Source organism: Girardinichthys multiradiatus, chromosome 18 (genome assembly GCF_021462225.1).
Source record: "Girardinichthys multiradiatus isolate DD_20200921_A chromosome 18, DD_fGirMul_XY1, whole genome shotgun sequence".
NCBI lineage: Eukaryota > Metazoa > Chordata > Actinopteri > Cyprinodontiformes > Goodeidae > Girardinichthys > Girardinichthys multiradiatus.
This window is the reverse complement of record NC_061810.1, coordinates 49,918,473-49,933,867: the sequence shown is the minus strand read 5'-3', so window position 1 is coordinate 49,933,867 and position 15,395 is coordinate 49,918,473. Positions and strand designations below refer to the sequence as shown.

Below are 15,395 nucleotides of genomic sequence, written 5' to 3'. Positions count from 1 at the left end.
GCAGGAGGTCGATGACTGACTTTGTTGTCGTATCATCAGACCTTCGGCCGCATGTTTTGGACACTCGGGTGAAAAGAGGGGCTGAGCTGTCCACTGATCATCACCTGGTGGTGAGTTGGATCCGCTGGAGGAGGAGAAAGCCGGACAGGCTTGGCAGGCCCAAGCGCATAGTGAGGGTCTGCTGGGAACGTGTCGCAGAGCCCTCAGCCAGGGATGTATTCAGCTCTCACCTCCGGGAGAGCTTTGACCAGATTCCGGGGGATGTTGGAGACATAGAGTCCGAGTGGACCATGTTCTCTGCATCTGTTGTCAATGCTGCTGCCCGTAGATGCGGCCGTAAGGTCTGCGGTGCTTGTCGCAGCGGCAATCCCCGTACCCGGTGGTGAACACCGGGAGTAAGGGACGCTGTCAAGCTGAAGAAGGAGTCCTATTGGCTGTGGTTTGCTTGTGGGACTCCTGAGGCGGCTGACGGGTACCATGGGGCCAAGCGTGCCGTGGCCCGGGCGGTGGCAGAGGCAAAAACCCGGGCCTGGGAGGAGTTCGGTGAGGCCATGGAGAAGGACTACCGGTTGGCCTCGAAGCGATTCTGGCAAACCGTCCGGCGCCTCAGGAGGAGGAAGCAGAGCTTCGCCAACACTGTTTATAGTGGGAGTTGGAGGCTGCTGACCTCGACTGGGGACATTATCGGGCGGTGGAAGGAGTACTTCGAGGATCTCCTCAATCCTGCCATCACGTTAGACTCTTTCATCACCCAGGCTGAAGTCACTGAGGTGGTTAAAAAGCTCCGCGGTGGCAGGGCTTCGGGGATGGATGAGATCGGACCTGACTACCTCAAGTCTCTGGATGTTGTGGGGCTGTCATGGTTGACACGCCTCTTCAACATTGCGTGGCGGTCGGGGACAGTGCCTCTGGACTGGCAGACTGGGGTGGTGGTCCCCCTTCATAAGAAGGGTGACCGGAGGGTGTGTTCCAACTACAGGGGGATCACACTCCTCAACCTCCCTGGTAAGGCCTACACCAGGGTATTGGAGAGGAGAGTCTGGCCGATATTCGAACCTCGGCTTCAGGAGGAACAGTGTGGTTTCGTCCCGGCCGTGGAACACTGGACCAGCTCTATACCCTCTACAGGGTGCTTGAGGGTTCATGGGGGTTTGCCCAACCGCTCCACATGTGTTTTGTGGACCTGGAGAAAGCATTCGACTGTGTCCCTCGTGATGCCCTGTGGGGGGTGCTTCAGGAGTATGGAATCGGGGGCCCTTTACTAGGGGCCATTTGGTCTCTGTACAAGCGGAGCAGGAGTTTGGTCCGCATTGCCGGCACTAAGTCGGGCCTGTTCCCGGTGCATATTGGACTCCGGCAGGGCTGCCCTTTGTCACCGGTCCTGTTCATAACTTTTATGGACAGGATTTCTAGGTGCAGCCAAGGGCCGGAGGGGGTCTGGTTTGGGGACCAGTGGATTTCGTCTCTTCTTTTTGCCGATGACATGGTCCTGCTGACCTCTCTAGCCAAGACCTACAGCATGCGCTGTGGCAGTTCGCAGCCGAGTGTGAAGCGGCTGGGATGAAGATCAGCTCCTCCAAGTCCGAGGCCATGGTTCTCGACCGGAAAAGGGTGGCTTGTCCTCTTCAGGTTGGAAGGGAGTTCCTGCCTCAAGTGGAGAAGTTTAAGTATCTCGGGGGAAGAATGGAGCGGGAGATCGACAGACTTATTGGTGCGGCTGCCACAGTAATGGGGGCGCTGTGCTGGTCCGTTGTGGTGAAGAAAGAGCTGAGCCAAAAAACGAAGCTCTCGATTTACCGGTCGGTCTACGTTCCTACCCACCTATGGCCATGAACTTTGGGTCATGAGCGAAACAACGACATCCCGGATACAAGCGGCTGAAATGAGCTTCCTCCGTAGGGTGGCCGGGCACTCCCTTAGAGATAGGGTGAGGAGCTCGGCCATCCGGGAGGAGCTCGGAGTAGAGCCGCTGCTCCTCCACATTGAGATGAGCCAGTTGAGGTGGCTCGGGCATCTATACCGGATGCCTCCTGGACGCCTTCCTCGGGAGGTGTTCCAGGCACGTCCCACCGGGAGGAGGCTCAGGGGACGGCCCAGGACACGCTGGAGGGACAATGTCTCTCGGCTGGCCTGGGAACGCCTTGGGCTCCCCCTGGAGGAGGTGGAGGAGGTGTCTGAGGAGAGGGACGTCTGGGCGTCTCTGCTGAGTCTGCTGCCCCCGCGACCCGGGTGAAGCAGAAGACGATGAGTACGAATAATCCTCATTCTTGTCTGATTCATCAAAGGAGTTTTTGCTTCAAGAAGCATGAAACGTCTATGAATTATATTTTATATCTAATTCTTCTTTCATGCTTTATTTTACACACATTTTCATTGTGCGATATCACATCTGAAATACTCTTATCAATAAATTTTATGAAAACACTTTCTGAAGTTTTTAGGTTGGTATTAGGTTCAAGACTTTTCATCCTAATTTTTTTGTTCCATGTTTTTAAAATTTGTTCTTTTTACACACGGGATCCATTTAAAAATGACCTTGTAATTCTTAACTAGATTTTCTACATTTGTCTTGATTGTCCTGATTTTTGACTCTTTATGTTCCCCAAATAATAATCATTTAACCATATTTTTTTACAATCTTTTATAACTACAACCTAAAATCTTTGAATATCTGGACTTTTTTAACCTCAAAACACCTTTAAAGCTCCAAAATATAACTCAGCGTTTTATAGATTATAGATTTATAGATGCTGTCTGTTTTCCAGCAGTGACTGCAGCTTTCCTGGTTTTGTGTAACGAAACAGACATGAATTGGCGCTATATAAATAAAACGGAGCTGATATGAACCCCACAGAAAATCTAAAACATGCAACGAGATAAAGAAAAAGATTTTATTTGAAAACAAATGAGACATGCAGATCTCAGATCACTGAAACTGACACTGGGCGTGCTCAGTGGCAGACAGAAACCAGGATGACGGTGACGTTGTCGGCGCAGCCTCGTCTCACCGCCTCGCTGGCTAACTGTTGACACGCAGCTTCAAAACGAAGCTCCTCCTCCGTCAGATCATCCTTCTGCTCCACGCTGGCCTCCTGCAGGAGGAAAGAAGAGTTTAATAACTCCACTTCCTGCCACAACAGAGAAGTCAAATCAGATTTGCCGCTCTAATATGAAAATAACACCTGGAGGACGTTAAGAACAAACTTGATGGCTTCATCGGCTGAAAACACTTTGAACAAACCGTCACAGGCCAGAAGGATGAACCTGCAGACAAACAACATTTATTAATGGCAGCTAATGTGAGAGAGGACATGGATTTGTTCATGTTTAATCTGTAAACCTTCCTGCTGTGTAGAGCTGTGGAAATCAACCACCATCACCTGGATTCTGACAAGAGGCAGCAGACTGGTTTACACATGAGACCAGTTAAAGCCCACATCTCTGTACAACCATTTTCTCCTGACTGTTTAACGTGTGTATTCCTTTTCCTCGGTCCAGACAACAGCAGCCTGCTTACAAAAATTTAAAATGAAACCAACTAGAGTGAGAAACCCAGGCCTGTTAGGGGCTCCATGAGCTCCAAGTCACTGTGTTTGAGGAGACCCCTGGCTGCAGTCTGCAGCAGCGCGTGTGTGTGTGTGTGTGTGCTCCTGCTTGAGCTGCTGAGTGAGGACAGTTTGTTGTAAAGTGAGGACATTTTTATGGTCCTCACTTGCCATTTAGCTAGGGGTTAGGTTTAGGACTAAGGTGTGACTGAGTTATGATTAGGCCTAGGGTTAGATAAGTACTGGTAATGGTTAGGGGTAGGGTCAGGCCATAGAAAGGGTTGAAAATGAATGGAAATTAATGCATGCAAATAACAGTCAATGCAACGTCCGCTGAGTTCTGCTACAGTTTTAATGCAAAAATGGTGACAAGAGCCTCTGATTCACTGTTAAATGAACCGTTTTCAAAGGCCAGAAGGGTCTGAAGCCTAGAAGCACTGAGGAAATATTAACTGATTAATAAAACCAAAAACATAAGTCAATGATAGCAGTCCTACTGCTGATATGTAAAGGTTTACATGTTTTACCACTAGAAGGTTCTGATACTCGGTGTTCAGGAATTGTTCTGGTACGACACATTAACAGCTTGTTTGGAGCTTTTTCTTGTCTAATTCGGGTCTTTAATTTGGTTTTCTGTCTGCCTGTTCAAGGAAAAGAGTGGTGCTGCAGACTCTCCCTGCCCCTAGAAAAAGAGGGAATCGCCATAGCAACCAGTGGTGCAGCAGCTTCTTCTTCTACGCGTTAACCCATCATGGTTTCCTCCTGCACAGCTTCAGTGGTTCTTACTGTTTCAGGTTTTTGGGGGTTTGTTAGGTGGGAGTGTCTGCTGCTCTGTTCTTGCCTGTCATTGGCTGTGAGCTGACACCTTCTCACGTCAGGCGTTGAAATAACTCCGCAGCGTTTGTACTGACCGTCTCCGATGGACCGGGACACCTCGAGGACGCCGAGTACACGGCCGTCCCTGTGAGGTGCCAGAGAAAGACACAAAGGTTCGGTTCAGCTGAGCGAGGATGGGATTTCTGTCTCTGGTGGTCTAACAAGAAGTTCCTGAGCAGGACCCACCTGACAGTACCTCCAGCTCTCTGGATCCTCATCCGCTCCTCGTAAATGGTTGGATTGTGTTCCCTACTGAGAGCCAGAGCGGCCAACTTCTTCTGTCCATCTGCAGCCGCTGCTTCCATCCGACAAAGCACTGCCTGCAGTGACAAACCCAAATTCCTCATATCACCCTGCTGCTTATCAGGAATCTTTCTGGATAGACTCTAGAGATCCAAACTGAGTCCAGCTCACCCTGCTGTCTCCCAGGTTGGCTGCGTACACCATGTCGTCCACCACCAGCACACACGTGGCCGTAGATCCATCCTTCCAGGCCGGCTTCCTGTTCAGAGAAACACCTCTGGTATGAGATATGAAAACTTCCCCGTTTCCTCTGATTTAATTTAAATCAAGACAGTCTGGAGCTCCAAAATCTCTGCGTTTCTTTCTTAGATCCAAGCTTATCAGTGATCTTACTGGCTGGATGCTTTCTTCAGGAAGTCTTCGTCCGTCTGCCGGAAAGTGTCCAGCAGACACTTCTTCAGCAACTTGTCCAGGTTCTCATTGTCTCCTGAAACAGAAGCAGAGGTTCAGGAAGCGGCGTAGCTCTTCTGTCCTGCAAGCAGTCTGACAGTCCAGCAACTTAGCGATTCACAGAAGATCTGATTCAGACTGGGTCAGGAGAACCAAAATAGCAACGGGAGGAAAACTCACCTGTGGGGAACTTTTTGGCCAGATTCAGGTGAAGATTTTCAGCCGCAAAACGAGAAGCCCGAGCTCCGCCGTGGCCGTCAAACACGGCAAAATATGAGACACGAGACCTGCAGAAATAACAGAAACACAACTGGATGCTCAACTGGACAGCTGCTGATAGGTTGTTATTTCTCAGAAGACGGTCCGGTACGGAACCGAAACTGAGTCAAATGCAGATAAACTTCTTCAGAAACCCTTGAGAACTACAAACCCAGACCAGCTGAAAAGCTTACAAAAAATTCTGGATCACAGGAAGGAAAACAGGAAGACATGGGACCGGATCAGTAGTTTTGAACTGGACTGTGGGATCAGAACATACTGAAGGTCTTACACATGTCCCGGCAGCGACGACAGACAGCTGCTCATGTCAGGCAGCAACACGTGAGCGTCCTGCATCTCCTCGCGTTCCCCACGCCTCGCCGCCACGTAGCCTTTCAGCCTGGGGAGCCCTGCAGGAAACAAACAGAGTGGCCTCACCTCATCTACTCAGCGTCTGAGAGCTTTAGTGAGAGCAAAGGAAGCAAACAAACATTGTGGTGGAATAGCTGAAAACCTTCTCTACAAACTTTCTTGATGTCATCCTTCTTCTCCTCCTCGACATCCTCTCGTCTTCGTTTTGACCTTCTGTCCTCCTCTTCATCCGGAGCGGTCTCCAGCTGAGCTGTGATGGCTGATGGAGCTGGAGCAAAAAGAAGAGATTTTAAGATGAGAACGTTGTTTCAGATCTTCTCTGTGGTGCACAACCCTCAGCTCCATAACTGATTGATTCTAAAGGCCTCAAACGTAGGATCCTTCTTATCCTAATAATCCATTCAGGCGATTGTTTTGACTCGGTTCTGTAGGGAAGGAGTGTGAAGGATGGTAGATGTTCAGTTACTGATTTATGTTCCTGAAACTCGGATCATGTTAACATCTCTGCAGATATCCCCCATTCTGCAGAATCATCAGTGCTGTTCGTTTCAGTTGAACCCAGTTTGGTTCTGGACCAGCTGCAGCAGCATCAGAGGTGTTTATGCAGTTAAACTCGGTCTGGTTCTGAGCCCACAGCACACCCACTCATGCTCTGCAGATATGGTCCTACTGCAGATGCATTAATGCTGTTTGTTTCAGTTAAACCCAGTCTGGTTCTGGTTTCACGGCATCCCTGCCAGTACCGGTAACTGGGGACTCACCGGAAGTCTGTGTCGGTTCTGGCAAGTCGTCGAACAGGTCCATTCTTCTCCTGGATTAGCCCAACAGCTAACAGGGTAACTAACCTTCAGTTCGGCGCCGCTGAGTGTCTGTGATAGAGTTCTGACTCGGTCCACAAACAGGTCGGCCGTAAACCTGGGATAGACCGGTTCCGGCGGTTTAATAATGCACAGGTAGACGGGTTCGTCCCAGATCTAATTAGGCTGCGGATGAAATTAAACGGTTAGCACAAAGCTAGTTGAAGCTAACACACGTTTCCGGTCATTTCATTCAAAAATAAAAGCTCATTTAATTATAGCAGTTTATTCCAAAATAAAAGCTTCCACAGAATCAGAATCAGAATCAGAAAAGCTTTATTGCCAAGTACGTTTTTGGACATACAAGGAATTTGTTTTGGCGTAGTCAGTGCAATACAATACAAATTAAACAGTACAAACATATCTACAATATAATATAAATATAAGTGCACAGTTTTAAGTGAGTGAGAGTAAATATAGAGCAGTATAAGATGCAAGAGCAATACAACAGTGCAGGTGATCATTGTGCAAGTAAAGCAGTGCAAGTAAGCAGGAGTCCAAGCTGAGCGTTAATGTAACGCATAGAGTTACAGGTTACAGGTGTCCTGTCAGTAAAAAAAGGGGGGGTGTGGGGGAAAGGGAGAGTGTCAGGGTGGTTTCCGGGCTTTGTTAACCAGGCTGGTGGCAGATGGGAAAAAACTGTTCTTGTGGCGTGAGGTTTTGGTCCGGATGGACCGCAGCCTCCTGCCAGAGGGGAGAGTCTCAAAGAGTCTGTGACCGGGGTGGGAGGGATCAGCCAGAATCTTCCCGGCCCGCTTCAGGGTCCTGGAGGTGTACAGTTCCTGGAGCGACAGTAGACTGCAGCCAATCACCTTCTCAGCAGATCGAATGACACGCTGCAGCCTGCCCTTATCCTTGGCTGTAGCAGCGGTGTACCAGATGGTGATGGAGGAGGTGAGGATGGACTCAATGATGGCTGTGTAGAAGTGCACCATCATAGTCTTTGGCAGGTTGAATTTCTTCAGCTGCCGCAGGAAGAACATCCTCTGCTGGGCTTTCTTGATGAGGGAGCTGATGTTTGGCTCCCACTTGAGATCCTGGGAGATGATGGTTCCCAGGAAGCGGAAAGATTCCACAGTGTCAATTGTGGAGTCACAGAGGGTGATGGGGGCAGGTGGGGCTGGGTTCTGCCTGAAGTCCACAACCATCTCCACTGTCTTTAGAGCGTTGAGCTCAAGGCTGTTCTGGCTGCACCAGTCCAACAGATGGTCCACCTCCCATCTGTACGCAGACTCGTCACCATCAGAGATGAGTCCGATCAGGGTGGTGTCGTCCGCAAACTTCAGAAGCTTGACAGACTGGTGACTGGAGGTGCAGCTGTTGGTGTACAGGGAGAAGAGCAGAGGAGAGAGAACACAGCCTTGGGGGGAACCGGTGCTGATGGTCAGGGAGTCAGAGACGTGCTTCCCCAGCCTCACGCGCTGCTTCCTGTCAGACAGGAAGTCAGTGATCCACCTGCAGGTGGAGTCGGGCACACTCAGCTGGGAGAGCTTCTCCTGTAGCAGAACTGGGACGATGGTGTTGAAGGCAGAGCTGAAATCCACAAACAGGATCCTGGCATAGGTTCCTGTGGAGTCCAGGTGCCGGAGGATGAAGTGAAGGGCTAGGTTGACTGCATCATCTACAGACCTGTTGGCTCTGTAGGCAAACTGCAGGGGGTCCAGGAGGGGGTCGGTGATGTCTTTTAGGTGTGAGAGCACAAGGCGCTCAAAGGACTTCATCACCACAGAGGTCAGGGCGACGGGTCTGAAGTCATTAAGCCCTGTGGTCCTTGGCTTCTTGGGAACAGGGACGATGGTGGAGGACTTGAAGCAGGCTGGCACATGACATGTCTCCAGTGAGGTGTTAAAAATGTCTGTGAAGACTGGAGACAGCTGATCAGCGCAGTGCTTCAGGCTGGCTGGTGAGACAGAATCCGGACCAGCAGCTTTCCGGGGGTTCTGTCTCCCGAAGAGTTTGTTGACGTCCCTCTCCTGGATGGAAAGAGCCGTCCTCGGCGTGTGTAGGGGGCTGGTGGGGGGGAACTTCAGGGTGGGGATTGGAGGTGCCAAGGCCCCTCTTGAGGTTGGGGAGGTGGGGGTGGTGGATTGTGGCTGCAGCTGTTGGGGGGCGTCGTGGGAGATGGTTGCAGGACTGTCCCTTTGTCTTTCAAAGCGGCAGTAGAACTCGTTCAGGTCGTTGGCGAGGCGTCGGTCGTTGATGGAGTGGGGGGCTTTCGGCTTGTAGTTGGTGATTTGCTTGAGCCCTTTCCAGACAGACGCAGAGTCGTTGGCTGAGAACTGGTTTTGGAGCTTCTCAGAGTACAGTCGTTTGGCCTCTTTCACTGCCTTGCCAAACTTGTACTTTGCCTCTCTGTATATGTCTTTGTCCCCACTCCTGAAGGCCTCTTCCTTATCCAGTCTTAACCTTCTGAGTTTAGCTGTGAACCAGGGTTTGTCGTTGTTGTAACTCACCCTGGTGCATGATGGTACACAGCTGTCCTCACAGAAGCTGATGTAGGAAGTCACAGCCTCTGTGTACTCGTCCAGACTGTTGGTAGTAGTCCTGAACACATCCCAGTCTGTACAGCCTAAACACGCCTGGAGATTCTCCACAGCCTCACTGCTCCACTTCCTTGTCGTCCTCACAACAGGTTTGCAGAGCTTTAGTTTCTGCCTGTATGCAGGAATCAGGTGGACCATGATGTGGTCGGATTGGCCCAGTGCAGCACGTGGGACGGCGTGATAAGCGTCTCTGATGGTGGTGTAACAGTGATCCAGAATGTTGTCCTCTCTGGTCGGACATTTTATAAACTGTCTGTATTTGGGGAGTTCGTGGGTCAGATTACCTTTGTTAAAGTCACCAGCGACGATTACTAAGGAGTCCGGGTTGGTCCGCTCCACATCAGTTTCAAACTGGACACAAAATAAGAACTTAAACAGTTCGAGTTAATCTTAAAATAAAATCTAAAACTTATTTATAACAATTTCTTTTAAAAATGAAAATAACAACATTCATTTTATTTAATTTTTCATTTTCTTATTTCTTTTCGCATTTGGAAATTCCTCTCAAAATAGCAGCTCACATATATACTGTATTTGTTTTCAAACTAAAAGCATTTAACGTTCTTTTAGTCTGAAAAAAAGCTATAATTTCCAGAACTTTCTTCCAAAATAAAGGCTCAACAATTTGTGATAATCAACTACTACAGCAACAAAAATGAATTTAAATTGGGATTTAGATTTTGAAACAAAATAATTGTCAGATTTCAGTTTTAGAGACTTTGTTCACCAGAAAGTTGTTTTGATAGTGTAATATGATACCGTTATCATTAAACACTCATTAAATCTGTAGATTTTGTTGTGTCAGGACACAGTAAAATATGGTGTGATAATCCTCATCATATTACAAGATGAGGTAAATACAACCTCATACTGGAAAATCTTGATTTGTTTTATTATTAGATTATTTTTCAGTTAGCAAATACAAAGTATAATTGTTTAGTATTTTCTGCTGTTGGTCTTATTTTTGTTTTATGTTTGTTGCAAATAATTTTATTACATTTTGCCCTAATTTATTATTTATTCTGTATTTGTTATTCTAATAAATGTATAATTATATTTTTACCTTTTTGTTTTGTCTGTGAAACTCTGTCTTTATTTGTTGTTTTGGGTTCTTTAAGAGTTAATTTGTGGATTTTCTTTGTTTCTTTGGTATTCAGTAAGCAACCAGGGTGCTTATGGGCCCCCTGGCTCTTTTGGTCCCTGATTCAGACCCCCTGATTGTCCCCTACGCCCCTGGAAGTGGCCGCTGCTGCCGGCTGTGATAACTCGGTGGAAACTTTCCCACCGCAGCAGTGACCCTGAACGTCTCACCCGGAGGTTGACCGGGCTGGGGTCTGATCTCAGGGCAGTCTGTGGGGGTCTCCTGAGCGCCTCGCCATGCGGATGTGGCTCCTGTGTTTGTGGACCAGCTGGATGTTGTTGCTCCGGAACGCAGCGTTGCAGCTTCCTCGGCGGGAGGAGGGAGGCGTGCAGCCCGGTGAGCAGCACCAGATGGAGCCCGAAGGAGTCTGGACCGGGTTCCGGAGGAGGAGCACCGGGAAACCCTTAGGTCCTTTGCAGCAGGATGGAACTGAGCCGGGAGAGACTGCAGGGCAGACCGGGGCCCGGAGGAGAGCAGCTCTGAGGGGGTGAGCAGCAGGAGGAACACCGGTTCAGCATCTTTAGTTAACAGAAACTAATTAAAATAGATCTCACTATCTCCATGCTTATTAGTGTGAATGCAGTAGGCATTCACACTAATAGTGTTCCTGTTTCTCTTTATTCTTTATTATTCTTCTAGTTAATTATTTCTTTTTATCTTTAAATTTGTGAATTTCACGTCTTCATATTGTCAGCTAAAACATCTGTTCAAGAGAAATGAAAATAAATTTTAATCTTTTTAGCATCATCTCTGAAGACTTTTATGTTTTATTATCTCTGATTTCCTGACATTAAATATCTATTTATATGTGAAATAATTATATTAATTTCTGAGCTGAGTCTCTTTCTAGCTGTTAATTGTCGTTTTTGTGACTGTGTTATTTATCTTGTCTCTTTTTTATTTCTCATAATTAGTGTTTTCCTGGTCATATTTTATGAACAGATGTTTCAGTGTTTCCTAAATCCATAACATGTGACGTTAATTACAGACTTCCCTGCACAGAGATGAGTATTTTCTGAAGAGTTGAAGGTAGAAATCATCTGTCCAGTCCAGTTGATCTTCTCTGTATCTGAGCGTCTGACTCACAACTAAAGTGAGGATGGCAAAAGTTATATTCATTTTATTATGATCGCCTCTGCTGGGTCCTACATCGCTTTCAGTTTCTCTCAGAAACATTGGGAATGTGTGTACAAGTCTGTTTCTGTGTGTCAGGTTAACGCCAAATGAACAAGACCTGACTGACCGTCAACTGACAGATTCAGAGTCAACAAACACCCTGAGTTTAAATCCTGTGAACCAGCTGACTGAGGACTGAAACCTGTGTTTTACTCTACTTTTAAGTCTTGTAACACACATTTCTTGCATAATTTCTGAACAGTTTTTCTTTGAGTAGATTTTTAGAAACAAATTCTCATGTAAATTAGATCTTTAGGTACTTTTCTTCCATCAGGCTGTCATGATGTGAAAAAACTGTTCTTGTTTCTTTTACTGAATCTATAAACTTTCCAAAGATAACGTTGCATGACAGATGGAAAATTCAAAGATTTGCAGCTCCAAGATGATTCCTAAAGAGCTGTTTGCTGACATCTTGGGTCTGCAACAGATGATCAACTCAGGGATGATTTTACAAAGTTGAACAAATGCTATAATTTCAGTTATGTTGCACTTAGTTTACTCATTTGTACAACAGAAAACAGTTTCTGATCAGTTCTAAATACTTAGCTGTTTCTGTTCAAGAAACTGCTAAACAAACTATTAATAAAAACAAACACCCTTAACTTCACCTATCTTAACTTATCTGAGAATTTCCTAGGTAAGCTGAAAGTTAGCATAACTTTATTTATCTTACCTTAGCATTGCCTACTTAAGCTTGGTCTAACTTAGTTTGGGTCAGACTTACATTTGCTGAGCTTAGTTTAGCATATCTTATCGTAATTTAGCTTGGAAGAGCAAATCTTAGACAGGCTTAGCTTAGCTCGTCTTTGTTAACCTTAGTTTGGTTTGGCTTACTGTGTCTTAGTTTTGCTCTAGACTAAGTTAAACTATGACTGGGCTTTGCCTGGCTTACTTTAGTTTGGTTTGGTTATTCTTAGCCGCTCTTATTTCATCCAGTATTGTTTAGAATACCTCAGCCGTGGTGGTTTTGGCTTGGTTAGGTCATCTGTCTTTTTTCAGCTCTACTATCGTACCCTTTTTTACAGTTTAGCCTCCTTTTAGCTTAATTTATGTGATCTTAGTTTGGCGTAAATCCATCAAATGGTGAATCTATCACCTTGAAATGCATCACAAGCAGATCTAATCATCTTTTTATGTCGTGTTTTAAATTCTGCTAATATTTTGGAGCAGCTTTTTTGGTTGAGTCCAGCTGACCAGCTGCCATGTCAAATCCACTTCACACTGAGAAAGTGTTTGTCTTAGAGGTTTATTGTTTCGCATTTTAGCATAGTTTATAATTCCCTCTGGTTCTGTTGCGTGAAAAGGTTTGAATGGAAAGTTTCAAGCTGCAGAAACTAAACTGTGTCCTCTGAGACCCATCAGTACCAGGTGCATAAATCCTATCAGTTGTATCCAGTGGAGTAAGACTGGGGTTTAAAGTTGACAGAAGCTGCAGAATATTGCTTTAAAGATATTGTGGCTGCTTGGTTGAGCTTCTGTTCACTTCCTCAGCTCTGCAGACAGTTTGAGCTTCAAAGAACATCTCCTCCTTTAATCTTCAGAAAACAGAAAGCCGCCTGTTAGAGCTCGTGTTTCATCTCGTTTCCTACCATTCATTTTTCACACCGGGTGACTCCACTGCTTTCTGAACGGCAGAACATAAATAGAAGTCTGGGAAGCTGGCTCTTTTCAGTCAGATTTACAACTTTACATACTCCATTCATTCATGAGCGTTACTTAGAAAATGCCTTTCAGTGCATACCTCGAGTCACACTGATGCATAATCCTGAAGTCTGAGATTGAAGCTGGAGAATCTACAGAAACCTTGTGAGGAGCTTATTTCCATCATGACTTTGGTGCAAACTGCTGAAAATGTCTGAGTTAAAGTGTTCAGACCAGCAGCCGCTCTGTGACGGTGTCCTGTTTGGATACAGTTGGTGGGGCCTCCTCTGCTTCAATACAACCAGTACACTGTGAGTAATGATTAAATCCTCTGCTGAGAAGGTGGCTCACGCACAGCTGCCTCCATCCTAAACCTGAAGCCAACATCAGCTCCACTCATTAATGTCAAGCTGATGAAAACTAAAACAACCCAGTTTTCAGTTGCATCTGGTGGGAATTAAACCCCCGACCTTTGAATAACTCCTCTAGTGTTCTACTAGAAGTCCAGTGCGCTGTACGCTGCACCAGAGTCTGATTAACCACTTATTACTTCTAGGAACTGACACCAGGAGCCTCTGTTTTCAGCCTGGTAACAGCTTATCAGAACTTTGACAGAACAATGAGATGAAGGTCCAACTGTTGAACGTTACAGTTAACCATCTCCTCCTGGATACAAGCAGCCCACCGAAGGCTGGCCCAGCTCTGCCTTAGAGATAAGATGACAAATTTAGCCTCGAAGTGGTGCTGCTGCTCCTCCACATGGAACAGAGTCAGCTGAGATGGTTCGGGCGTCAGACCTGGTCTGTTATCTTCTCCACATGAATTTGGACACCTTCCTGCTCAATTAAAACAAGCCTGTTGGCACTATGTTCTCACAGTTCCTGTTGCGTTCAGCTGTGAAGTGGTTCTGGTCCGTCAGTTTGATGAAAGCAGGGTGTCGAGCCAGGGTTTGACTGATCTGATTGTTTTCCCCAAAAACTCATGGTCCAACCGTCTGAAGGAAACAAACAGGATTAGATGGTTTGAAGGCAGTCATCACGGAGCTCCTGGAGGTTCTGTTGTGTTGGCCTATTTTAGGCCAAATTTTATTTCTGTAATGGACCTGATGACATTAGGAAAAATACAGATGATTTCCTGATAAATGAAGCATTTTCAAAGGTCTGAAATAATCTTCTGTCTGCAGTCTTCATGTTTGTGGAGGTCGATGTTGTCCCGGCTGGACCCTGTCATCTAAAACCAGGAGGTGCACCAAGCGTAAGCAAAACTTTCACTTTTTACTTTGAGATTTATTTCATTTAACCAGTATACACAGTGCAGGTTTCCCTGTTTTGGAATATTCCCACTCTCTCCTCCCAATATTTAAAGCTGTTTAAAAGTGATTCATTGAGAATGTGGCGGCATAAAGCATTTCAGGTGTTATTTTCTCACCTTCTTCCACGTCTAAAGGTGTCCAGCAGTTAGCCTTTGACACCTTTAGACATAAAAGTTAGGGGTTGTTGGTCCTAAATTCTCCAGCATATTTTTGGGACAGATTGTGCAGACAGGTCAGTCCAGCATGCCGTACCGTCCTCTTCCTCAGCCATGTCTTTTAATTCTTTCTTGGACCTTTCTGCATTAAAGTTGCCGTCACAGAAGCAGAGGTAATTTTTGCCAAGGGCATTGATAAAAGCCACTACTGTGCGTAGTCTGGCTGCAGAAAATGGTTCCTGTTCCGGCTAGTTGTTCCTTTTCTGATAAAGACCTGGAATACTGAGCCTTCCCACCAAATTCCATATTTCCACTGTGTGATCGTCCATTCCAGATGCCTCGAAGCCAACAGAAAGATACACAGCTTCTGGACGGTTCTTTTCTGCACAGTAAAGTGTGAATATAACTCAGTTTCTAAGAGCTGGAAAAAGGTTTTCCAATATAATCCCTGCTCCGGTCCTATCAGCTTTCCAGTTTTGGCTTTCCTCCTGAAATTCCTCCAGATTCCTTGGATGGTTTTATGAAAGGCTGTAGGTGGCTTCCTCCAGCCTCGCTCCATGCCCTGCCTGCATGGTACATGACATCCTCCCTTGCTGCTGGCTTTTTCTCTGATAGCGTCGCTTCTTACAGTGAAGGTTGCCTAACTAATTAGACCCAAATCGATGTCATATTTTACACCCACTAGTCCATGTCTTCTTAGCGCTTCCTTACTGGCTCCACTTCTTCACAGTTGGAACCCCTACATCTTCTTCATGGTTCTTGGTTCGCCCAAGGTCCATCCCTGTCACAAGATTCCCAGCAGAATCACACCACCGTGCTTAACATT

General features: G+C 46.5%; 2 protein-coding genes across 5 annotated transcripts in view; one reads left to right on the top strand and one right to left on the bottom strand.

Moving 5' to 3' along the window:
- Positions 1-15,395, top strand: part of LOC124883793 (latent-transforming growth factor beta-binding protein 1-like) — a 75,083-nt gene that overhangs the window by 641 nt on the left and 59,047 nt on the right. For 2 of the 3 annotated variants that reach the window (XM_047391132.1, XM_047391130.1), the window contains exons 2-3: positions 10,302-10,772; positions 14,286-14,356. In XM_047391132.1, coding sequence (XP_047247088.1) covers positions 10,522-10,772; positions 14,286-14,356 — 322 coding nt within the window. In that variant the 5' untranslated portion in view covers positions 10,302-10,521. Of the gene's footprint in view, positions 1-6,043; positions 6,581-10,301; positions 10,773-14,285; positions 14,357-15,395 lie in introns of those variants that run through there. The other variant, XM_047391131.1, reaches the window with a different exon arrangement.
- Positions 2,878-6,807, bottom strand: LOC124883797 (integrin-linked kinase-associated serine/threonine phosphatase). 2 transcript variants are annotated; one of them, XM_047391137.1, is made up of 10 exons: positions 6,506-6,807; positions 5,887-6,012; positions 5,665-5,782; positions 5,295-5,401; positions 5,058-5,151; positions 4,836-4,923; positions 4,608-4,741; positions 4,387-4,506; positions 3,183-3,264; positions 2,878-3,092 (listed from the first exon to the last, which is right to left on the bottom strand). In XM_047391137.1, exons 1-10 carry the CDS (start codon positions 6,546-6,548, stop codon positions 2,952-2,954), a joined length of 1,053 nt encoding a protein of 350 aa, XP_047247093.1. In that variant the 5' UTR covers positions 6,549-6,807; the 3' UTR covers positions 2,878-2,951. The 2 variants fall into 2 exon arrangements, with proteins under 2 accessions (XP_047247093.1, XP_047247094.1); XM_047391138.1 differs by having other exon boundaries at positions 6,590-6,608.